We start from the raw sequence: 25,007 nt of genomic DNA, 5'->3' as shown, positions 1-25,007 counted from the left end.
CACCGTCTGCTCCACTGCTCCCTGTCTCAGTTCCTCATGCTAATGGAGAGATTTCAGACAAAGCAAAGGCCCAGAGCCCTGCCACACAGTCCATGGGTGCTGATGTCTCATCTCTTGTCACCTTGACCACCAGCTGAAGGGGTCTATGTCTATAACAACTGTACGTCTTTAGCACAAGCATTGCCCCACATGTACCCTTCCCTTTCTCCTAGGTACCCAGCTGATGATGCCAGCCCAAACAGGACTCCTAGGAAAAGACAAAAGCTGGGACTGTAACTAGCAAGAAGGTCCATACTGCTGGGAAACCCTCCAGAGAGCTCTCAAGCAGAGCAGCGATGCTCAGTGCTATCATCCCTATTTTTGGGGGCGTAACACACATCAGAGTGCTGCTGGCTCCCCAGCAGACACCCTGGGACATTTTGGGGGGATGCAAGCTCCCAGTTGCCTGTTGCCCTCAAGATATTCTCATTATTAAGCAGAACAAAATATCCTCAGAGACTTCATGTGTCAGGCCTTGGAACATGACCGAATAGTCCCAGAGCCTGAAACCCAAGATCAGGACTTAAGTTTTAAGCATTAGGTGGAGACAAGACAATTTCGAGCATTTGCAATAGCATAGTTCGTTAAGCTGCCATGTAGACAAAGGCACCAAGAGATTGGAGCCTGCTCTACGCACCAAACCAATTTCAACTCTTCCTTTCCCTGACCTAGTGCAAATTATCTGTGAAGATATTCAAGGTACAGAGGTCCTGCTCTGACTTGACTTCAGTCATTCTTCCCACAATATAAATTAACTCATAATAGGACATTCTTAAGTTAAAACATGAAAATTAAAATTAATGAAGACAATGCTCACATTGTCATCAGAAAAGTGACACCAACATGGACAACTTAGCTACGCCTCTTACCCCAGGTGCTGTAAGGAACAAAGTTATAGCAATGATTTGATTTTAAAAACTCTAAGTAAGGGTGTGAGAATTTAAACAAAACTAGGTATTTCTAGCACCCCAGGAAGGGTGCATGGCACACTGTGCCATGAACACAAGGCAACGTGTAAGGATACAGTTACCAAACAACGTCAGGACGATGAAGTAAATGGAGGAGAACATCCCCGAGCGGACACCACCCTGCGACTCTATCCCGTGGTACATCACTGCGTTCCAGTCTTCCCCCGTCAGGATCTGCCCAGCGAAATTCAAGAAAGAAGAAGAAAGGGTGACTCAAAGGAAAGACACAGTAGGTAAGGTCTGGGGGAGCAAGGCAGCTTGATGCAATCCAGGACTGGTCTCTGGGGGTAAAATGGATAGGCGCATTAGTGTGGCAGACTGCAGTGTTAGACATCAAACCCCCAGCTCTGGATGGTCTCACCCTGGGCTGGATGCAGCTTTCTCCTCTGGCAGAGGCGGCGGAGGAGTGAGGACCGCTAGTGAGGGAGGGCTGTCGCCCCATCCCTGTCCCCTCTTGGTTACGTGCCTGCTGCCCACCTCTGACCGAAGGGTCTCGTGCAGGCGGAGGCAGTAAAAGCCACACTCCAGTGCTTCACCCCAGCAAAATTTCTCCCCCCTCTCCATTTTTAACTCATGCAGAGATACCACCTTTCAACAGCTCCCTGCATGGCATTTCCCACAGAGCTAAAAAAACCCTGACCTCTAAGCCCAGTGCCCTGAGCTGGACTTCTGCCAGCATCAACTGCTTTCATTCACTTCATACGGAAAGAGTTTGCTCATCTCCCTGCTAACCCACACACACTGTACACACCGAGTGACTGCGTAACAGGAGGAGAAATTCTTGCAACCCCCTTCCCACTATTCCTCTGTTCCTCAGGACTCCTGACAGCTTTGCTGCAGCTGGTGCATGCGCGAATGTTACTCCAAATGCCAGGCACCAGGCAGCACAACCACTGGAAGGTTTGCCAGGGAGCTGCACTGCAACAGGTTCTTCTCCAGGTTTCCTGCTTGCCAAGGCCACCAGGACCCCCAGCCACCCAGATGGAGACAAACCACAAAAAAAACCCCTAAGCAGAAGCAATAACCAAATGTCTAAGAGTGAGAACAGATGAGGGTAGCTTGAAGGGGAATCTGTTCCTCCTCTGTCCTTGTACAAGGCGAGCACAACCGCAGCCTGACTCTGCAGAGCTGTCCTGCCCGCAGGCTCTGGATACTGACCTGAGGCTAATTAGCAAACCCATGAATAAAAGAAAAACTAATCACAATAACTGAAAACACCTAAGACTCAAATAAGCCTTGTCATGCTAGATGCTAATTTTGCATCACAGTCTGAATTACCTGCCATTCCTGTTCTCCACCAATGACTGTAACATAGCAACATTTTGGGCAGATCAGCACTTCCTCTGCCTGCCATGGCAGAGTCGAACAATAGTTACTTTTAGTACATTGAAACACGTCCACTGGGATGTGAAGCTCAAATTCCTAAATTGGAAGTTGACTTTGTGTTTAGTAGAAGAAAAAACTAAAAAAAAGCCCAAAGCATGATCCATGTTGTAGTAATCAAGTCCCATGTGCATACAGTGTGCTCAAAACAATTGCAAATTCCAGACTAGTGGTCAGCTGCCAATAGACAGAAAATTTCTTGCTGCAGGGTTGATGCTGATGACAGCAATATGCTAAGAGCAAGTTTAGACACAAGGACATACAGCGCATACACAAACTTGTTTCCTAAATGCAGAATCTGTTCTCAATTCAGAGCCCAGAATTCAGAGCCCAAGCCTAACCCACACCATTGGAGTCACTCTGAATTTACACCAGAGAACACGAACCAGGGCATTAGGCTTTCAACTCTTGCACTCAATTATGCAAAGCACTGTTCACATTCATCATTTCCATGAATTCACAACTGTTCCTGCTTTCTGGGAATAACCATAAAGTGACTTCTGTTCACACAAACATTCGTGGAAAGGGAAACCAGTGGGAACACTTCTCTGCCCTGCAGAAAACCAGGAGTCGCAGGCATCGCAAATTACAGGCTGCACATAAACAAGTCCAGCAGGTTGGGGTCTGGGTCAAAAATCCAACTGGATTAATTTAGAAGTGGCATAAAAACTTAAAGGGGAAAAAAAAATGGTTTATGGAACTTTTAGAGAGAGATAAAAGTCTAAAATAACCAGCCTGCATGGGCAGAGCTGAGGATGCTCTCTGAGGCCTTGGCAGGAGGACAGACACTTTGACCTGGTGTTCTTCCCACTGTTTGAGCCATTACCCATCACCTGGAGGAGCTTAAGCAGCTAGGTAGCAGTCCTCAAGGAGCAGAGTACATGCAGTAAATACAAGTCTGTCTGCTCTATAAAGTGTCTGTTTATGGATGCTATAAGAAATTCTTGCTATAGGAGAGAAAAGGACAGCATTGCAGAGGGAGGGGCACAAGCAATGAGGACTTTGGAGTAAGGGGAAGCCCAAACATTTTGGTTTTCTCTGGGCCCAAAACTGCTTTTGGCCGCCCCAAATGAACATTTTGTCCAGTGCATCTCAGCATTTAATACTTAGGCTTGGCTGAGGAGCCATCAGGTGAAGGAGGAATAAAAACAGCTACCAAGAGCTGTTGTGAAATCTTAATGGATTAATGAGCACCTTAACAGTAGGAGACATTCAGCTGCAGAGGAACGGTACCACAGCATTTCAAAGGGCTGTCCTGAAAGTGAGATGCTTTCCTGAAGAAGGGCCTGAGTAAACGCAAAATCTCGTCAGCTCACTGTCATATCTCGCAGGCAGGTCAGTGAGGGCATCAAACCGAATCCAGCTCTGCTTCCCAAGCCTCAGCACAGCACCCATTAGCAGAGCTAAGGCTTGGTCCCATCCTGCCACTGCAACTCCTCATCTCCTCCAGTGGTCAGCAGTGCTCTGCTTCTTAGCAGCCAGCAGCATGTAATTATTTAGGTAGCAGGTCTCAGGGAGCAGAGCATGTATAGTTAACACATGTCTTTCTGCTTTATAGTCTCTGCGCTTATGGATGTTGTACACACTTCCAGCTCAATGATTGCTGGAATAGGGAGACACAATTAGTTATTTTTCATGTGTATATAGATATATATGAATATATATAGATATAGTTTGTGTTTGTATTTTGTATATATACAGCTTGGCATTCAGCTCACAAAGACCTTCTTGGGAGCCAGGAGCTGGAGAAAAGCATGTGATACTCTTCAAAGGGAATTTAGGGAGAGCGGGGCTCAGTTGCACCCAAGACAGAGTTCAGCCAGCTGCCAGGAGGATGAAACAGGTCCTGGGAGTCACATAACAGAGGACCATGATCCAGCCAGGTCTGCTGAAATAAAATGGACTAAGGCAGGCTGCAGAAGACTTTGTTTGAGACCTCTTCTTAAACAAAGAATTTCCAAAGGGGTTAGGGATGGACAGGGTGTATCTGGCTTTAGTCTATTTGTTCAACACATCAAATACATTCACTGAATAATGCTACTCTGCTCATTAGAGCAGCAATGAAACAAGCCTGCTGGCTTGCCTGAGTGTATGGAAGACGAGGTTAGAAGAGAATCCAAAGCCTGTATTGAAGAAACATTGACCCAGTATTTGCAATTCAGGGGAGAAGAGGGGACTGACTGGGAGCAGAGGTTATCAAAATGCCTCTGCGAGGCTGCACTGAGTTAACTCAGTGCTGATGGGTTTTGTTGGGTTTAATTCGGTCTGATGTCCTAGACAAATGTCATAAAATCAACAGTGTTTTCCTTCATCCCACAGCCGCTATGTTACAGGGATATTTATCTCAGGAATAGAAAGAAAATATTTCAGCTAAGTATTCTCAAAAGACAGCTATAGTCCCAAAGAAAATAACATCAAAATTTCCAGATGCTCATATCCGGAGCCTGACTCGGGCTCAGTTCCGGCTCTGTAGCAATACCTTTATGTTGCTTTAAGCCCTTTCTTTGATGAGTACTAAAATACTATGCAAATATTAATCTACCATGATTTGCAATATCCTGCGACGTAAGTACTACTGAACCTGCTTCACATCTGGAGACAAGCAATACCCATACGAAGCTGCTTATGCAGAGGTTACAGGACATACTTTGGTTTAGACTCTTTTTCTGTTTTAATCTGAAAATTGTCATCAACACTTCCCCCCCTCCCTTTTTGGGACATGACACTGAAATACATAAGCCAAGCCTTGCTGAGATCTACAAAAGTTCAGATCCAGGGTCAAGTCTCAGCTTGAGCCCACATCAACAATTTGTGTAGGGCAACACTAAATGCAGGGCAGTCCTCCACAGACCTGTGAGTGCTACCTGTACATGGAGCAGGGTGCAGCATCCCCAGCTCTCTCCTGAAACACCTGAAATAAGTGTTTTAAAAATGCATGCAGAGAACAGCTGCAAAATTAGGCTCTTAAATCTGAGCATTGCATCTTCTAGAACTGCGACTTCTTCCTGCCATCACACGAATTTGCCCAAGGCTGACGCCTCTTTCTATGCTCCCCCATCAATTGTAATTCTTATCCAGCATTATCTTGGTCTTGAGCTATTACCATGCAAAATGCAACATTATTTCCTTACTGCCTGGAGCTAGCTCAGGCCTCTCTCCTCATTAAATTATGGCAACGACAGGAGAAAGTGAAACAGGTCAACCACTCACTCGCTGTCTAGGATTTCAGACAGGACTATTCATGCAGCGGGGCATGTACCAGTTCTGCCATTGCAGGGTGCAACCCTGGGCAGGGGCCTCAGAAGAACAGACTTTAAACTCATCACAGAAATGCCTATTTTATCAATATTTTTTTCCTAGCAAAAAATCTTTTGTTCTACTTTTCCTTAATTTCATAGCATTGATTTTTAATGATGCATTGATTGGTCATTGTGGCAAAATATGAGAAGGAAGGACTTCCCCTTTCCTAAATTCCACAGATTTGGGAGGACCTCTTTGCACCCCATAAACAGGACTTTATCTTCTAATGCTCACCCAGGACAAGGTACGGCTTTACCTGGAATACTGTGAGTATGGCGGCCGGGAAGGTATCAAAATTCGTGGTTGGTGTTTCATCTTGGAAATTGAATCTAAAGAGAAGTAAGAATAAAAACAAGAGCAGTAAGGGACAAGCAGCTCTCATGCAGTCTCATAATACCCTGTAACCCAAGTCAGAGAGCAACATCTGTTCCACCTGGCAATTACACCCCAGGCAACCACAGCAGGCAACACAGCATCTCTGAGGAGATGCTTAACAGAACTATTAGCAGAAACTCAATTTTATTCCTGGAGAAAATTCTGATGCTTTGAAATTAATTTTCACCCACAATTAAAATGAACAATCAAAATCTCAAATCATTTTGTAGAACAAACCATTCCAAGAAGTTTTTGTCCTCAAGTGTAAATTGTCAACATTGAAATTGACCTCTTAGTACGTCATTTCATTTTAATATTTTAAAGATAAGGTAGTGATTGATTGAAAAAAGAAAAAAACCAACCAAACCAAAAACCACCAAACCCATGTTATTTCATTTCAAAATTTATGCTGGAGTTTAAATGGTAATATTGTGATATTTCTCACTGCAAAATTCATCACAACTGGCATTTCTAATGAGAAAAATAAGATTCAACAAAACCATGTTTTCCAGCAGAAAAATATTCCAAGTGCATAAATATACTGTCACCCTGACTATCGGGGAAAGAATTTGCCTTTCCCCTAAGAGCAGAAAAAGTGCTGCCCCCCCAACTCCTATTTCAGAGGTCGGGGTATACATAGGGACCACAGAATGACAAAGGAGCTTTGAATTAGGGTAATTAGAAAAAATTCAGCTCCAGGTAAAACACCAGAACAGGAACTATTTTCCTATAAACCAGAGACCACTTTTCAGCAGCCCAGAAAGACTGACATCCACACCCACAACGTGCATCTTTCAAGCCCTGCAGCCCCTCTCTCCCTTAGGTATTCCAGGTGACTCCTTTCAGATTACCCCTGAAAGGACAATGATTAATTAGACTTACTGCCCTCCAAAGAGCTGCATGCCCAGCAAAGCAAACACCACAATGAACAGGAACAGCAGGAAGAGCAAACTGATGATGGACTTCATGGAGTTCAGCAGGGAGACCACCAGATTCCTCAGGGAATTCCAGTACCTGCATTGGAGATCAGAGCAGCCAAGAGAGAACATGAGTGGGAGAAGAGCCTTTGGTGAGAAACTAATATGATCTATTTTCTTATTATAAAGAAGGAAAAGAATGACAAGGAATATCAGCATCTTTGAACTCCCTTCTGTGACTGGAAAATACATCTCACCGAGCGGCAGAATCTCTCCATAGCCTCGTGAGGGCAGAGATGGTCACCTCGGTGCATGTGTACCCATGCAGAATAGTCATCTGCAGCGAAAGCGTTCCATTTAGTTTCTCAGCAACCCTTTTCCTGGTATAGATTTCAACCTTTCTGCACCTTCTTATCTGGCATGGCAGTCAGCAGGGATGTGTCAGTATTACCAAGGTGACACTGAACATGGGGACAGTGAAGCCCTCTCTTTGTAAGACACGAATCAGGAATAAACAGCTCATTTCCACCAGGATGTCTTTGTGGTGCGTCCTTCCAACCCACCAAATGCCAGTATCCACAAGTGGACTTAAACTCCCATGTTTAAACATTTCTGTAGACATTTAACACACACATTCATGCACAGCGATTCCTTCAGTGTGGGGTGATTCAGCCACACAGTTTAAGCATCCAGGACCAAGCAACTGCCTCAGAGGATGAAAACAAATCTGGGACATTAACTCCAACATGACAAGAGGGAATGGCTCAGCCCAAGTCCTGACTGACCCATCCAAGTCGCATCTGGCCAGATACTGAATTTAGTTTGCCATTATCTCCCCTGTCCCCTGAGATGGCTCCTGGCACACTCGCAGGCAGGCATGTCAAGTGACAGCATGCCAGGGAGGGTGCTCAGAAACAGCTCTCTTTCCTGGCTTTATTGCCCCGCTGAGAACAGGCAGGGAGCATTTATATTAGGAAAACTAATGAATCAGAAAATGCAGAAAGAGCTATTAAGCAGAGGAGCTCTTTGACAATCTCCTTTTGGACAGATCAGCATGCGGAACAACGGGGCTGGAGCAGGCAGTAGGAAAGGAGTGATTTAGAGCCATTTCACATGTCCTCTGTTAAAAGTTTTGAGTCTGAGATCATGGGGAGAAGTTTTTCTCTTGTTTTCTCCAGTGGCTTCTCTCATTTCCACTGCCTGGCACTGGGAGCTGCCATCCAGAGGTGACTCTCCACGGCAGCATGCTCTCCCATCCTGCCATGTATGTCCTCCGGCGGCAGTTTTGGGGACAGATCCATGCACTGAGCTCCTTCCTGCAGTGCAGCTGTGGGTATCCACAGAAGGAAGCCCACGGATTTTTCTGATCTGCTGGTGGGGAGAGAAGCTCAGAGCTTGAGTCAGAAGAGCAGAAACATCTTTTCTCTTCTCTTTGTCTTCATTTTCCTCCTCTTCCTTCCCCCAGGCGTAGCTGGGAGGACTGAACCAGCCCATGTTTCTCTGTACTGAGGATGATACAGGCACATCCACCTCAGGAGAAGCAGGATCTTGCACTCCCATTGCACTCATTGCACCCATTCCAAGAAAAGTTATGCCCATAATACAGCAACAGAGGTTTCAGGGGAAACTTTGACCTCTTGGGACAATATCTTCAATTGAAAAGTTGCAACCAAACCTACTCAGGGTTAGCCCCTAAGCAAAAGGGGCTGAGCTGCTCTCTTTGGAGAAGGAGGAAGGGTTTGCTGATCGCATGGCTCTCCCCTGCTCAACACAATGGCTTCAGGCAAAATCTGCCACAAGCAATGGGTTCACACCTCTCAACCAGACACAAAATACATGTGGAGGCTCTGTCTTGTCCTGAAATAGCTCAGCACCAAACCCTCCCTGACTACAGAGCACCAAGATATAATGAGGAGTTGCATTTCTACAGATGTCAGTACCCATCCGGTTTTGTTATGACAAAGAGGAAAACATGTGAAGCTGTTTTCTCCTTGTCCTCCTTGCTGAATTTTAGCCCCTCTTAGGCTGCTTCCCCTCATAGCGCATCCCGCTGTCACCTTTCAGGCCAGCTGTAATTTAACTTTTTAACTATTGCATCACTCTGCTCTCTGCAGTCACACTGATTTGGGACATATGAATCAAAAGGTCTTACACCATTGATTATTCAAAGCAGGTGGACTGCAACTGGCTTCTGTTAAACACAGAGGCAAAAAATAAATAATAAAAAAAAACCAAACAGGGCAGGAAGCTTCAGAGAAAAAATGCTATGAAAGAAATGGAAAAAGAGGAAAAAAGAAAATGACTGAGGGTCAGGATGTTTGCACAGTAAAGACTGTAATGAGAGCGGGTGGGTAGCAATCTGTGCCTGGTGCCATCGCTTTGGTTCCTCTCCACGAGTTATGCTAGGACTGAGCTGTGCAGCTCCAGCACTGGGATAATGTGGCCCAGCACACTTGAGATCCCCCCATGTGAGCTGGGGGGGACCTGGCTTCTGGTAATGCAATTAATGCATTTCTGTCATGTCAGGTGAAAAATCCACGCAATTAGGTCAAGGCAACTTCAGCATCAGTAGGGTGAGAATTTCACTTGCTGAACTGAGAAGGGGGAGAGCACTCTGCTTGCTCCACAATATGCTTTGTTAAGTTAAATCTCAGGCTTCATCCCTTTATTGTGTTGGCTAAAATCCTGAATAGTCAAAACTCACAAAAAGATCATTCTAACTCACAAAAATGTCCAAAATTTTTCAAAAGTACAACACACAATCACATACACTAAATCTCAGCAGCTCTGGATAAAATTAACTGCTGACAATTAATTGCTATGGATTTGCTACAAAACCTGGAGTTTTCCATAAATAAGATTAGTGCAAAGGTAGACTATAGTGACATTTTCTGGGGCAGGCACCCACCTATTTTGCTGGATGTTTTCAGAACTTAATGTTTCCAACCCCTTTGTCCCACAATACAACAAACGACACAGTATCACACACGAATCTTGGATGTGCATAATGATTAGCAGATACAAATCAGCAAACCCTACAGCGCTAACAAAACCTGTGTGTCTGAATAGCTGCAAAAGTACCCGGTTACTTCAACTGACTGTTTTGCTCAAATGTGACAACCTGTGCTTTATCTATTTGAGGTGGTTGGGGGTTTTTTGGAGGGAGGTGCTATTCCTTCTTTTTTTACTTCAAGCCAAGCACAAGTAAGAGAGTGATGGAAAGAGAGGAGATATGAGGAGGTAATGGTGTAAAAAAAAAATAATGTGGAAAACTACAGCAGGAGCACCTAAATGCGTCATCAATTTCCACACCACAATTTTGAAATCCTGCAGAAATTGCTCTAGATGGATTTACAAGTTGCACAGTAGCTGTTTGCTAATGCCAGCACACATTAATGCAACGCATGAGCATGGAAATAATGGAAAAGCTGTGGCAACCCAACTCTAGTGAAAACTCAACTTCATAGGTCAAGACTGAAAACCTCAGACATTCCCAGACCACACATAGCACAGGCAGCAGCAACACACTTTATGTGCGTGTCAGCACAGTGGTTCAGGCACCAGGATTTAGTAACTAACAATAACAAGGGCAGCTCAGTTTTCCAGTTCCTAAATAATTATGGAGCTATCACCAGATCAACAGCAGATAAGGACAGTGGGCAGTTGATGGGGCTTAGAAAGTAAATAAGAAACTTTTTTCTCTTACCACAAGAAATAAGGGATCACCCTCCGAGATTTTTGTTTTAAGCAAGCTTAAAAACAAAGAAAAGAAAGATGCTCTCATGCAGCCTCATGGAGAGCTCTGCACAAGGGTAGAAAAACCTGCACATGAGGCTGGGGAAAGGGCTGTTTAAAGTCCTTGTGGATGCAAATACAGGCTCAGGAACTCCCTAAACTTTCAACTGCCAGAAACTCTGATTGCCCAGCCAAGGAAAGGGCAATTCTGCATCTGCAGTTCTCTTCTGCTCCCATACCCCATTAGTGCCAGCGCAGACATAAGATGTTAGGACAGACAAGACCTTTGTGCCAGCTAGTACTGGGTTTTTGGGGGTTGTTTTTTTGTTTTCACCCCTTTTTTTTTTAAACAAGTGTGGAGAGCACTACTACTTGCTGTGGGGCTGGTGATACAGATTTCATATGGTGCTAAAAGACTAATGTGAGTGGAAAGGGAGCTGGACTTACTTTGTTACTTTGAAAATCCTCAGCAGTCGAAGTGCTCTCAATACACTGATGCCAAATGAGGTACCTGGTTTCACTGCAGCCCAAATAACTTCAAATATACTTCCCACGATGACCTGCAAGAAGAGTCCATTTTACATAAGGCAAAACTTCTGCTTAGTTCTTTGTCATGCTTCTAGAGAGCATGCTTCTTATTCTGTCCTATTCTGAGGACAGAATAAGAATCAGAGCTTGGGCTGTGATGGTTTTCTTATGAAGGCTTCAGCAAAATCATGAATTAGCTAACAGCACTAAAAAAACTTGTTCCAACTTTCTGCAGTCCATTCTAAAATAGGACAATACCTAGAAGCAGGAGAGATGCATCAGAGATCACAGATAGGAACATGTTTCTTTCTTCTCTAGCAAGCAAACTGCATTAAAATAACCTGTTTTGAAAGACACTGGTTTTGTTTTGGTTTGGTTTTTTTTTACACTGGCTCAACTGCAAATGCCTACACTTCATTTTCCCACCTCATGCAGTTGGTCTGCACAGCCTGCAAAGACTTAGGGGAACACTGCTCTATCCTCCCCTTCCCATCAGAAGCACCAAAAGTCTTCACCCACAGCACTGCGGAACAGTGAAGCATCAGCTCTGGGCAAGATCCACCAGAAACTTCTGGCAACTGACGGTCTTTAGGAGAGCCATTAAGGTAATAGCTATTAAGAGATCCTGCAAAGCCTCTAGCATGCACATCCAGTAGTCTGCCAGGCCCTCAGCCTCAGGTTATTGAAAAATTATCCCCAATCAAGGTGGGGTTTTAAGGTTTTTTTTGTCTGTTTGCTTGCTTTAAGGTTGGAAGAGAATTAATCTCAAGTGATAGAGAAATCTTCCCTGCGATCCTGTATTACAAAATGAGCAAAATAGTAATGGGTTAAGCACAAATGGAAAGGGCAATTATATCCACACAGGTTACTGCACAGTTAATAGGAGAAGACAGGCATTTCACTGCCAATTGCTGTTATTACTTGCATTAACCTAGCATTTCAGAGCTCCCATGGACCATGGTCCCCGGTTGTGCGAAGCACACCATAAACACATTATCACTGGACCCCAGCGAGCAGTTGTTTCATGTTGTGAGAGGGAGTGTTAATGGGAAGTCAGGGCCAGTAGAGCTGTCTGAGTACCTGAGCAGTGCTGGGAGACTCAGCAGCTTGGGAACCCCTTTCATAAATAGAAACCTGGATGTCTTTTGAAAACTACAGCATTGCTTAGAGCTGCTCTGCAAGAAATGCTATACCCTGAGCTTCAAGAAAATGCAGTGGGAAAGGGAGATACACAACAGTTGCTCATCCAGTTTCTCCCATCAGGAAAAGAAGGAACTAAAACTTCTCTCCCACACTCTATCACTCTTGGGAATCCCTCATGAATCAGCAAAAACCTTTCCTTAGACCTTCCACATGTAACACTGATAATTAATTTTCCTGGCATCTCAGCAGGGCCTCCTGGGAGCTTGTTTCACATGACACCCCACTGGACTGTTTCTCCCAAGACTGATGTTGCTCTGATTTGTTGTTTCACTTTTTGCATTTCATCTTGATGGTTTGTCAAACTAAACTGACTACAGATCTGTGCGATGTTCCAGTGGGGGTGAAGTGGCTGAACTGATTCTGGGGGCTGGAAGGTGGGTGAGGAGGAAAAAACATAGACAGAAGTAGGATCCCTGTGGATTCTCTAAAGAAGGAAGAATTAGAAACAGATCAACAGCTTTACCTCCTGGGAAACACTCAGCAAAGCTTATAGCCAGTGCTGCACTCACCATAGCATGACACAAAGCAGAGACACAAACCAGAGACACCCAGTAGGTTTATCTCTTGCTTAGTGCAAGCTCCTAAATCACCTCTCCCTGATCATCAGGTACAAGTTCTTCTTGTTGTGGAAGGAGCATCCTGGATACAATGATCCAGTGAAACTGGCAGCCAGCATGGGGGCAAGCTGGCTGCAGCTCTGAACCCACCAAATCCATTGGTGAAGGACATCGATCTACTGTCTGTCACTAGACAATGCAAACAAAGCAATGATAGCCTTAGAAGACTAGTTAGGCAATATTGCTTGGCCATCAAACATCTTTGACTCAGCTTACAGAAGCTGGGGTCTTTGGGCATGCACTGAACTTAATGAAAGCTGAGTGTCAGCCCCCTTGTATTCTGTGCGCGCAGTCTTCATCCCAGCCTTTGCAGGACATCTCGCCAGTAGTTAAACCTTGCCATGGGTTGGCTGCCTTCAGCTGAGGGGACCCTCTCTGCCCCTCAGTTTAGGCACCAACTCTGAATATGCAGACATCCAGTTATCTTACATTATCTGTGTTATTTGTGCTCTGGTTTGCTCTCATGACAGTTAGAGTCTGTGCAATATCCTTTGCGCTATGCAGCCAGAAAGAGCGGCACAATGCATTTCAATGCTCTGAGCCACCACCAGCTCTGATGAACACCCCAGAAGGGGGACCCCCACACTTAGTGCAGCCTGATGGAACCCCTCAGTCTGGTGATTCTGGGGCTGGATGGCTTAATCTCAAAGTCTATTTAGCTCTGAGCTTTCCTGCTGACACTGCCAAAAAGAGAAGTTGGCTCTACCTGTAGTCTTGGATTTAGGAGCGGTCAGTTAACAAAGGTAAGAATACCTCCTCCTCCTCCCTTGCAGGAGCACAGCTGAAAGCAGGGAATTTTGCTCCACAGGGGAGAAGAAACTCCCAGCATTTTGGCAGATAAAGACTAGAAACAATAGACTGAATCTTGGAGAGAAGGGCTGGATGATGTGTACAATGACCTGGATTGTTTTCCCCTTGCCCGTGGCTGTATCACAAGCTTCGTATCTGGTTTGTTAAAGAAACCTTACAGACCGATTCTGCCTCTGGGATGCAGTGCTCAGCCCACGCTAAAGGTAAGAGAAGCTGAGTTAAACTCTGTGAGGACAGATTACAGCCTAATAGCTTTCAATGAATACATTAATATCTGCATGCAATGTTCTTCGTTAGACAGAGTCAAAACTGGCCCCACTATTCACATTTCAAAGCTATAGTTTTAGCATGAAGGGGAGAGCCTGTACCTCTGCAATAAAAGGATGTGAGCTATTGCCTTTCTGTCACCTCATCATGTGTTTAGACTTCTACTTCTGGGCACTCATGTCTGAAAAGTGCTGCCAATGTATCTTGAGGTAAAGACCATTAAATGGATGATAGGGGAGATGAGCAATAAGATGTGTGGGGTTTTTGTCTTTCAATCACCTCATTTAAATGGGAGAGAGAATCTCGCAGTAATCAGAGCATTTACTGGTGCTGATGCTGCGAACACCCTGTAGCTTGCCGAGGAAATGAAATCCCCAGCTGTCACATTTCTTCAAAAAGGATGATAACTAGGGGAAGCTTAATGTGTTTCACTGCAGCTAATTTATACAATGACTTCTACACTTACAGCACCATTTCCCATGGATTCCCACCCTTAAACGCCGAACCCCATTGAATAACGACAGAGCCATACACTTCATCCACACAGCTGAAGCCTACTCACCCCAAAGTCAAAGCAGTTGAATGAAGAGTGAAAGTAATTTCTTGGCCCTAGTCCATACATCTTCAAAGACATCTCAGTAAGGAACAGACCCAGAAAAACAAACTCTGCAAAGTCTGGAAACAGGAAAAGAGATTAAATTAGTCCACAAGACCTTAGTAGGCAGATCTCTTCATGTGGGGAACAACAGTAAGGTTTTGCAACAGAGACTGCCTCCTGCCAGAAGGAAATCCCTTTGCAATGGCAAACAAGACCCCAATGACAGTTTCACATAATTATTTCTATAGGCACATGGGCTGTATTCAACCTTCAGGAACTATGAAGGCAATGTTTCATGTGTACTGTGGGAAGGCTGGTATGAGCATTAAATAATATTCTCATCATCTCTGTAAAGGAATTTCAAAAGAAAGCTCTGGATCTAATATTTCTAAAGGTCTAATTTCATTGCACAGATAATGTTTTGCAAATGTATGTTTGGGACTTCTGTACCTACAGGAGACGGGTACTTTTGGGAGTGGAGTGTAAGCTTTTGTAACATCCTCTCATGATAAAAATACCTTCATACCCAACAGAACTGCTGCCTCAGAGAGCTTATATTCAGAGGTGTTGTGTCTACTGTTAGCACATAGCCACATTTATTTTTATTATGGCCTGTATAACCATATAATTATGGAAGAGCAAGTTCTGTTTCCTCCTGTTTCACATATCACAGGCAAATAGGCTGTGAAGCTTTTGATGGGAAAATTTATCACCTATGATGAAACAAAGGGCAGAAAGAACATAGCTGGAGACTGCAATTTCCAGATCAAGTTTTTAGGACTTGAAGCTACAGAAAACACTGCCTTTGGCATTTTAAGTCACGCAAGTTTAGATCTGGAGGCCAGTAAGCAACAGCAACAAACATAAAAAGGGCAAAAACCCTCTAGACTACCAAAACAAATCAAATAGTATAAGTCAAACCTCTCTCTCTAGAGAGATGAGGAAAAGAATCAAACTTCAAAGGGTGGAGATTAATCACATTGCTTAGTGCAGTACAGAAGGTTTTCGGATGCTGTAGCAGCGCAGATGCAACAGGAAAGTCATCTTCTGTAATTTCGCTTTTATGATTCTGGGAATGATAAAGACAAGATGGTGCCAAACTTTTCTCAAAGGTGCACAGGGACAGACAAGGGGCAACAGATACAGGTTGCAACAAGGAAAATTTCAGCTGGATAATCCTGAACCCCAGGTGCTTTGTACACCTCCTGCAATAAGGGGCTTCAGCTAACGAACGTGGGCAAAGAGAGAGGAGGGAATGAGGGTCCTTTCAAACCACATGGCTTTCACTCCCTTCACTGCCTTGCACATTCATATTGAGTGAGTGCAGTTGGCCCAGGTCCATCTCACATTGCTGATTGTCTTTTGAAATGGCTTGAAAAATACAGCCTCAATTATCAAAAAATAAAAAGGGGTTTTAAATTTTAAATGAAAGACAGTCATGAAATATCATGGGCATCATGTTAACTGGAATCCAGGAAGCATTAACCAGATGAGAAAGGTTTTATTAGCACTTCTGTGAGGAGCCTACAAGGACATTTCTACCAACATTTGCAGTAGGGGAGGAAATACCAGGAGTGTATTAATTATACCATGTAACCTACTCTCCTTGAACATAAGAGCAATATCATTCAAGGAGACTATCAAAGGCAAAGTGTTCACATTTGAGAAATAAGATGACAAAGTTTGAGGTCTGGAGACTTCTCAGCCTTTTTCCTACCAAGAGGCAGGCTCCACCCACTGGATCTCAGTGCTCAGGGGAAAGCTTGGTCACAAGGAGGAGCAGCACACCTCCATCTCCCTTTGAGGCTGGAACTTGCTAGGAGAAGCTTGTTCACACCTGCACCATGCTACAACTTTTCTCTCCTTTCTGACATCAGACACAACAGCTCAGTGAGCAAACAGTTGTTTCCAACACCAGGGACCCCAGAGTAGGGAGTTATCCACAGTTACACTGGCAATCCATTTCATTATACAAGTGCAGAGGGTATGAGAAAGGGACCAGGTGAACCAATGTCAGGCATAAAATGAGATGGCTGACAAGGCCAATAATATAAAAATACAGACTTTTTAAAAACCACGTGTTCAGTGGTATTGAATTTCCTTGCACATAATTAAAAAGATCACAATTGTGAATTAGCAAGAATGTTAAAATCCTTAATTATTAATAGCTGGCCCTGTAAATCAGAAGCTTAAACTAGCTTCCAGGCCAGATCCTGAACTTCCATTCTGCACCCTACATACTTTGGAAGTAGTTAAGAAACAGAAGGTAAAATTCCCCCAATAAAGCAGATGCATCTTCTCTGGGTGTGGAAGAATTTGTGCTGCTCCTGTCACCTATTTCAGTCCTTAGCCCAGAGGGAAAGCTTGCACCAGTGTTTGTGCTGACAAGAGTCTCTCCCTTGCTGGGCAGTTACCACTCCCATCTTCAGTTTCACACTCAGCAGAGCTCAGCAAGCCTGACAGTGCTTATTGGAATGTCTTCAATATAAAGTCTCCCTATCACAAGGATTGATATCAAACCAATGCTTTGAAACCGGTGGCCTTGCTCAGTTAGCAGACAAAACTTAAAATTGTAGGGAAGGGTTGTAGATCAGACCTACAGAAAGCATTGCACAGCCTCCACCTGCTTCATCTCTCATGCTGGCAGGGAGATTTTTATCCTCCTCTCTGTCGGCCAGACTCACCTTTAAGAGTTACATTTCAGGTACACTCCGTATTCTTTCACAGAATAAGAATAATACTGGGGGGGAGGGTGTACTGTAATTTTCACCAACAGATCTCAGTACACTTTGCCAAGACAATTACCATCATTTCAAAAGAAGAAAAAGGAGGAAAGAAACAAAGATAAATGTTCAGTCACCCATCCATCAGAAGCATGAAAAAAACCCAGGTATCAACCAGTTCAATGTTCTATCATTGGACTGACACATCCTGCAAACACACATGCAAAACCAGAATATCATAGGAGGAAAAAAAGCTAGCAAATGCTGTCTCTAAGTAAAATAGAATCAAGAAATATTTTATTAAAAAGAAAAATAAATTTAAAAAAAAACAACAGGAAACATTAGAAACTCAGAACATTCAAGTAACCACTTCCTTCTGTTCTTGAAAGAACCAACCAACTTGTCCTTTCACAGCTGATGACTTCCATCTAGGTGGAGTTCAAACAGGCAGCAATAGCTATATTTCAGCAGATACCAGGTGCTACAGATCATAGTGCTATGAGGACAGGGGACGGAGGGAATATGAACATAGTGAACTCCTTGGGCAGAAGGAATTGACTCAAAGTGAATCAGCTTCTCCAGCAGATGGATCAGAAACACAACTTCTTCTGACATAGCCCTGCCCGTATAATTGAAAATGCAATTTCATTGTTTGGACCTCCTGGTATTCAGATCCCACATGTAATTTAATCTGTGTTAAGCAGAAGCATTTTGTAACGTGATTTAAGGAAAAAAAGTTTGATACAAATACTCTTATTTAATTTCAACTTTGTGCTATTGGCAAAGGCCTTGCTAGCATCTTTTTGCCCCATAAGTTTGAATTAGATAGTTAGCAGCTCTTTTTTGTCAATCACCCATGGATTAATTCCATTTCTGCCACGTCTCCAAGTCCGATGTCATTAGGAGCAGGTGCCAAGCCTGCCACTTAGGTTTCCTCTGCTCATCCTCCTTGTACATTACACCAACCAGGAGAACCTCAGCAAAGTACAGCTTCCTTCTCTTTGACACAGCAGATATGAAATGTTCAGCAGACATAAACAAATATGCTCACTTCAGAAAGCCTTTTCCTCACAATTGCAAATGCTGTATATTTATATCTGGAGGGAACTGGCTATCTACTTCAAAGGCAAACACAACATCATCAAAAAAAGCCTAATTGCACCAGACACATGGTTCAGCATCATGTAGCACATAGGGAAGATGTTCTCAGGCCATAATGGCTAAACTACTGTTTTCAAATATAGTATTTATCAGAAAGGAGACATTCTGGATCTTGTTTTTAAATAGATATAAATTTAGGAGTAAGTTAAGGATCACTGTAGTGGTATCTGGAGAAACATGGAGAGAACTGCTTCGTGAAGGGCAGCCACAGGGGAATGGAAGCCTGATGAGAGGGCTCCCAAGTGAAACCTTACTGATCCAACCCCAAAACCTTCTCACCATGGTCCCTAAAGCCTGCCCCAGGGAAGCCAGAGAGCTATGGTCCCAGCCTCCTTCCACAGCTTTAACCAGAGGAAGAGGAGACCACCACCACCATCTCTGCTGGCCTCCTGCACAGCACAGGGCATGGAAATGCATTCACCTGTTTCCACATCGGGCTTGCAACTTCTGCTCGAGCTACAGCATATATTTTTAAAAGGCACAGTCCTGACTGAAAAACCTTTAACACTGTACCTGTGTGCCCACATTATGGAGTTTGTTGGTTTGTTGCCCTCACAGCTGAAGATGCATCTTTGCTGCTACTAGGTGTCAGCAATGATTTTCTAGGCTAGATTACAGAGTTTTCTTCTGACAGAAGTCTCTTTTTTTTTCTGAGAATGCCAGCAATGGTGCAAATTACCACAAACTGATGACAATCATGGGTGGCTGCATGAAATATATACTTTTATAGGGAACTGCAACTTACTTAATTGAAGGTTCATGCTTCGGTTAAGCAGAACATGCCTTGTGTCCGTGTGCAGTATCAGAAAACTCCTGTTGCTATGCGGCACTGAAACCCTTTCCACGCAGAGAAAGAAAATCTCTGATCTAATTTGGGGATAATTACAGGGGCATAAAGTATGTCCCGTTCTTCACCATACCCCAAGAATTCAAAGAATTTCTCATCAGCTCTTTCAATAAGACTAAAGAAATCCCAAGCCCCTTTCTAAAGCTCCTACAGTTCCTTTTTTCAAAGCAGTTGCAGCAATATGGAATATCAAGTGGAGAAAGCTAATCAGAACAATTCAACAGCAGGAAAGTTAAAAGTAAAGACCAAGGGAAAAATAAATCAGTGCAGACCCATAGGCTTTTACCAACTGTTCTTTAAGTAAAATTAATTTGTAATGTAATTATACTTTTCCCCGGAGGGACAGGTATAATTGAATTAGAGGTGCCTGGTAGAGTTTCAGGGTTTAGCAGATCCTCCTAGACTTTACCACACTCCTCTCCCACTGCTACAGTTCACAAAACTCCTCACCGGTTCATTTCTAAGCACCTTCCATGAAACAACATAATTAGAATTGGCTACTTCTCTCTTGCTATACATCAGACTAGCCAAGTCCTGCTCTTCTGTAGTGAAATTCACTCATCACGGATAAACTTTAAAGCCATTTTTAAACTCTGTCACTTACAGTTAAAGGATTTTGCCAAGTATTTCCAGGAGCTCTTTAAAATTCCCTGGTCTTGTAATACCTTGTTCTGCCTATATCTAATGATTTGCGCACGAATCTTGGTCAGAACAGGGCTTTCAAGGAGCACTCCTCAAGGGCTAAACCACATCTGGGCTTGTTCACAAATGCATTTGCTGCAGGGTTAACCAGGCTGGCTGCAGTTTAGTGCACGCAGGAGTGAGGGGGCCAAGCCCAGTCTTACCGTGATTGCAGTAACAAACAACCAGTTAGTCCACGCAAAGTCCCACGTATCTTAAGGTGTAAAATATTCCCTGCATTCAATGTTAAACTTTGGATTAGTAGGAAAAATTATGGTATGAAAACTATACCATCCCCCAGGAAAGCAGGCAGAAACCTTTAGTTCATTACCAATGCAAAGACAGGCATGAATATAATACTACAGCTCATCATCCTGAAAAGCTGGGAGCGTTTGGAGGTGCAGGACTCTTGTAATTTAAGAGGTTGAACTTGTAAGCCTTTTCAGTGGACAATTCTCAGAAGCTCTTTGTTCTAAAATCATGTTAAAAAAGGTTTGTTCCCAGAGCTTCTGTTACACTGTGCTGTAAGACAGACCAGAGACAATTCTCCCCAAAATGAACCCATAGCACCTCTGCTTCTTGTCTTGGAGAAAACTATTTTTGGGGTAGAAAAAACAAAACAAACCAAAAAACCAACCAAACAAAAAAAACCAAGATAAAATTACCTAGAGTATCTTAGAATTTCCACGACAACCATTCATTCTGGCTTTTATTCTCTATGTCATGGTGGCTAATCTTGTACCACTCCGCTTAAAGACCCAATGCTTATACCTGTACAAGAACATCCACAAAACCTGATTCCTCAGATATTCTGGTTTTGCCTGTGACCCAGCTCTGTGTTGCCCTCACCAATTACAGTGTTGTTTCTAACAGTGTTTATGTGTAGCCACTAGTATGTCTTTTAGTGAATCTAAGAGATTGATTTGCGAAACACCTGCTCAGGTGTTTCTTTATTGACAAGGGACATACTCAAGTCTTACAGTAAATGGCAGTGCAATGATGCAAAGATATATAAAGGGTAGATGAGACACAGGAAAGTACCTATGGCTGGGAGGATGCTGAGGATTTAACTCCCAAGAACACATTGTTCCTTGGTGTTTTTCTGACTTACCCATTAAAAATAACTAAATGGAATCACTTGTTCTTAGCTAGGTAGTACCTTAGCACCAAGAAATTAAAATACGCTACCCAAGTTTTTTGGAAACTAATTCACAATACTGGGTGTTACGGACACATCCAAAGCTTCTGAAAGAAGGATCCACCCCAATCCTTGATCCCAGGCACAACACAATTTCAACCTTCCCTAATTTTTGTCTTCAGCTAAGGCTGAAGATTGGGAACCTAATTTATGGCCTCTGTCCCAGATACATTTCCCACACAGAGGTGAACCTTTAATTCTAATTAACAGAAACATCCCTTCCAGCTCTCATATGAATAGTAAGTAGAAGTTGCTGGCTCACGGATTTCTTAATGTTCTCTTAGAAAAGTTACTGCCTAAGGTATTCCCAGAACTGAGTTTGGAAATCTCAGCCTTCTTTTTTGAGTTGAAAGACTTAAAGTGGTGGGTTTTTTCTAGACATTTATTCTTAATTCAAGAGGAAATCCTAAGCCTCAAACTTTTAATTACTCTGCCAATCTAGCTTATTATTTATGTTATATTTAGGAAATGAATAAGCAAGACTGACTTCTCTGTGTAGTCTCTCTCTCTTTTCAGTCTAAATCTTGAAAAAAAAAACCCAAACAAAAAAAAAAAGAGTTGAAAGAAGTTTCTGTCCTTCTTATACAACTCTCATTATAGCTCCAGTTACCTGGTGGTATTAAATATTTCAGCAACCATTAATAGAGAGGTTTTTTGAAGTCAGAGCAGCTAGTATTCTTGACCTTTTAGGTCTATAAAAAAAAAACTTCAAAAGTTTGCTTTCTTATAATAAGGTAAGAGCTGAGGATCTGGAGATAGATATATTTAAGTATTTAATTTATATAGAAATCAATGAAAATTAGGTAGATAAGTATCTTTAGTGATCTAAGCCACGGTTATTAAGTCAGACTGTTTGAAATATTTTAGGTTTTTTTCCTAGTCTTCTGTTCTCTTGCTTCAGAAGTTTTACTTAGCAAATTCTGAACTAGACTCATCTGAACATCAAGTACTGAACAAAAGATTTGTTCCTGGCCATTTTATAGATTCAGAAGTGGCCAGTGCAATGGCTCTGTCTCCCAGAAACAAGCTCTCCATCCCTTCCCTTCAGAAGGAAAAACTTGCAGTGTCCCATTTTCAGTGTCACCATATTCCTAAAAGTTTTCAAGCTCTAGGAGTCACAGCCTACAACCTTCATTAAAATAAATGAAAACAAGCACTCTCCTTTACATTCCACATTTTTTTAAAACAGGCTTTGTGAGCAAGTCTGCAACCTCCATGTAATGCTGTGCTGTGTAAAGGTACCAACTGCAGAAAGCTGCCTCCATTGATTATTCATCATAGAACAGAACAATATGCAATTTAAAAAAAAAAAATCATACTTCAAAAGTACTTATAGACTATCTGAAGCCTAATCTGATAGATGACCACAGGAACTAAGCTAAAATAAAAGCTTTTGCACAAATATAGTATAATCTTCTGTACGGTATTATTTCTGTCACAAATGCACATATTTTCACAGAAGGGCATCATGACATTTATCCCACCTGATCACACACTGTTACTAAGGAAGACATGACTATCAAAAAAGACCTTCTGTAAAGTTGCAACCTTTTAAAGAATACGACAATAATAGCTACAACTGTAGTGAATTACTGTATGATTCTATAAGCACAGATCGACATTTTTATCTCCCAAGTAGCATCGGCCATTGCACGTGCTGTTATCCCTGGGACATCAGTGCTGGCAGAGCTTTAAGTATGTGCACAACAGAAAAATCACCTATGCAGATCAGCTGCAAAGTGGCATGAATTCTGCAGTTCTCTGGGCAGATGCTGATTAGACAGAGAAAACTGCCTTTACCCAAGTAGTGAGTCACTCCCCCTCCTTTCATAAAGCCTGCTACAGAACAAATCCTTCTGCAGTGTTACAAGATGTAAATGCGTTTGAATCTGAAGTTTCAGATAATATTTAGGATCACATTCCCACCTCAAAACAGTATCATGTCCTGGTGGATTTTTTTTTCATTGTATGACTCAGCTACTCCTGAGTTACTAGAACCACTCATTAATGAATTTCTGACCCTCCTCTAAGGGAGGTATAGGAAGCTAAAAGACCAGACCTCATGGGGATGTGACAGCAGTGCTTAGAGTGATCAAAAATGCAAGACCTCGTTAGAGGAAAGGTGCAGTCCCCGGTACTCACACAGCGCAGTGGTGAGCTTCTCCGGCTGGTCATAGTGCACCATCGCAACGCAGAGTGTGTTGAGGGCGACCACACAGAGGACAATCCAGTAGAAGCTCTGAGCCTTCACCATGCGCCGGATGAAGAACCGGAACATTTTCTCTTTCCTTCTGAAGTAGGATGAGCTCTCATTCTTCCCACTCTTCAAACTGGCACGAGCAAAAGGAGACCCTGGGACAGAAAGAAGAGTCACCACACCACATTCCAGCAGGTGAAAGGCCAGAGGACGTTCCCGGGCACACAGACCCTCTCCCAAGCACCAGAAACACAGCTGAGCAGAAAGCTGGGCACATTAACTATGGGCTGAGCAAGGGTGTTTTGCTTGCAATGACATAGTGAGGGATGAAGGCTGGGATTTTAAAACTTCATGAATGAATGCCCAGCTCCACCATCTAAAGAAACTGGGTTTCCAACCCTTTGAAGCAATCTTGATTGTGTCAGTTTAACTCATAACTTTTGGGTTCCCAGTTGAATGGAGGGACAGAAAGTACCAGGCACAGTGGTATTTCTGCCTGTGGTGTGGAGCACATCCTCTTTGAGCTGGGTAGCTGGCAACAGGAAAGCTGGTCCCTATTTCCCCTGCTTCAAGGACAAGGCAAAGACCCAGACCTTACTACTGAACTGAGTAAAGTCTCCTTATTTTGCTCTCTGACTTCATGTATTTCTACAGCAGAGGGCTCAATCTGCCTCCGTGCATCATATTTTGGGCTCAGCTACTCATTTTTGTCAATTCTGCCTATATCAGCTACATTTCAACTCTGGTTTGAAACACCGGAAAACAGTCAAATGTTTTAACAATAGGAAGCTGATGGAAGAAATGATTTCTAATGTAAGCTCTCCCCATGTGGTAGCAGGCACTGTTCAAACGAATGATGAAAAGGCAATCTCTGGCCAGTGCTGAGGCAGGAGAAATCAGCACACGTTAGTAATAAATACATGCATCTGTTGAAGTTCCTCTGCAACAGCCACAGACACTGTTGCAAGCAGGGAAAATCGTGATTGCTGCAGGCTGTCCACTACCTGTTTCATGCTGTGCTGGCACCCCTCAGAAACTGCTAGCGAACCTTGTTTCAAGATGGTTTGTAGCAAGATAATATGCTATTACCCTTCCCCATCATGGGACAGAGCCTCCCCGCGGGTAGGGCTGACCAGGACACAGGACACACACTGTCCTGTCTTGGACCAAGCACCGTGAGAGCAAATGACTTGCATGGGCTGTTGTTGGAGATGGCTGAGTTACACGAACAAAGTGTTCTGACTGCAGCAGCCAAATTTTTGAGTGTGCTCACTTACATTTCAACACTTAGAAGGGGTGGGAATCTCACCCTGTTTCATCCTGCAATAACATCAAACACAGCACCCATAGAAAGGATGAAACATCCAGATGTGACTGCAATGGGTTCTCCAAGCCTCACAGCTACACAAGAGCATATTGCGCCATCTCCCCAATAGAAGGCAAGCTCTCTGCTTCATTTC

At 43.3% G+C, this 25,007-nt stretch overlaps 1 protein-coding gene across 5 annotated transcripts in view; it reads right to left on the bottom strand.

Annotated features, from left to right (window-relative positions):
* CACNA1B (calcium voltage-gated channel subunit alpha1 B) overlaps positions 1 to 25,007 on the bottom strand; it is a 308,635-nt gene that overhangs the window by 113,949 nt on the left and 169,679 nt on the right. For all 5 annotated transcript variants that reach the window (XM_049832551.1, XM_049832549.1, XM_049832547.1 and 2 more), the window contains 6 exons: positions 23,493 to 23,702; positions 14,705 to 14,817; positions 11,165 to 11,277; positions 6,948 to 7,079; positions 5,947 to 6,019; positions 1,064 to 1,181 (listed from right to left, as the gene is read on the bottom strand). In XM_049832551.1, coding sequence (XP_049688508.1) covers positions 1,064 to 1,181; positions 5,947 to 6,019; positions 6,948 to 7,079; positions 11,165 to 11,277; positions 14,705 to 14,817; positions 23,493 to 23,702 — 759 coding nt within the window. The remainder of the gene's footprint in view (positions 1 to 1,063; positions 1,182 to 5,946; positions 6,020 to 6,947; positions 7,080 to 11,164; positions 11,278 to 14,704; positions 14,818 to 23,492; positions 23,703 to 25,007) is intronic.

The sequence above is a fragment of the Accipiter gentilis genome, chromosome 29 (assembly GCF_929443795.1).
Source record: "Accipiter gentilis chromosome 29, bAccGen1.1, whole genome shotgun sequence".
NCBI lineage: Eukaryota > Metazoa > Chordata > Aves > Accipitriformes > Accipitridae > Astur > Astur gentilis.
Note: the sequence above shows the minus strand (reverse complement) of the source record. Positions and strands in the feature narration are given on the sequence as shown.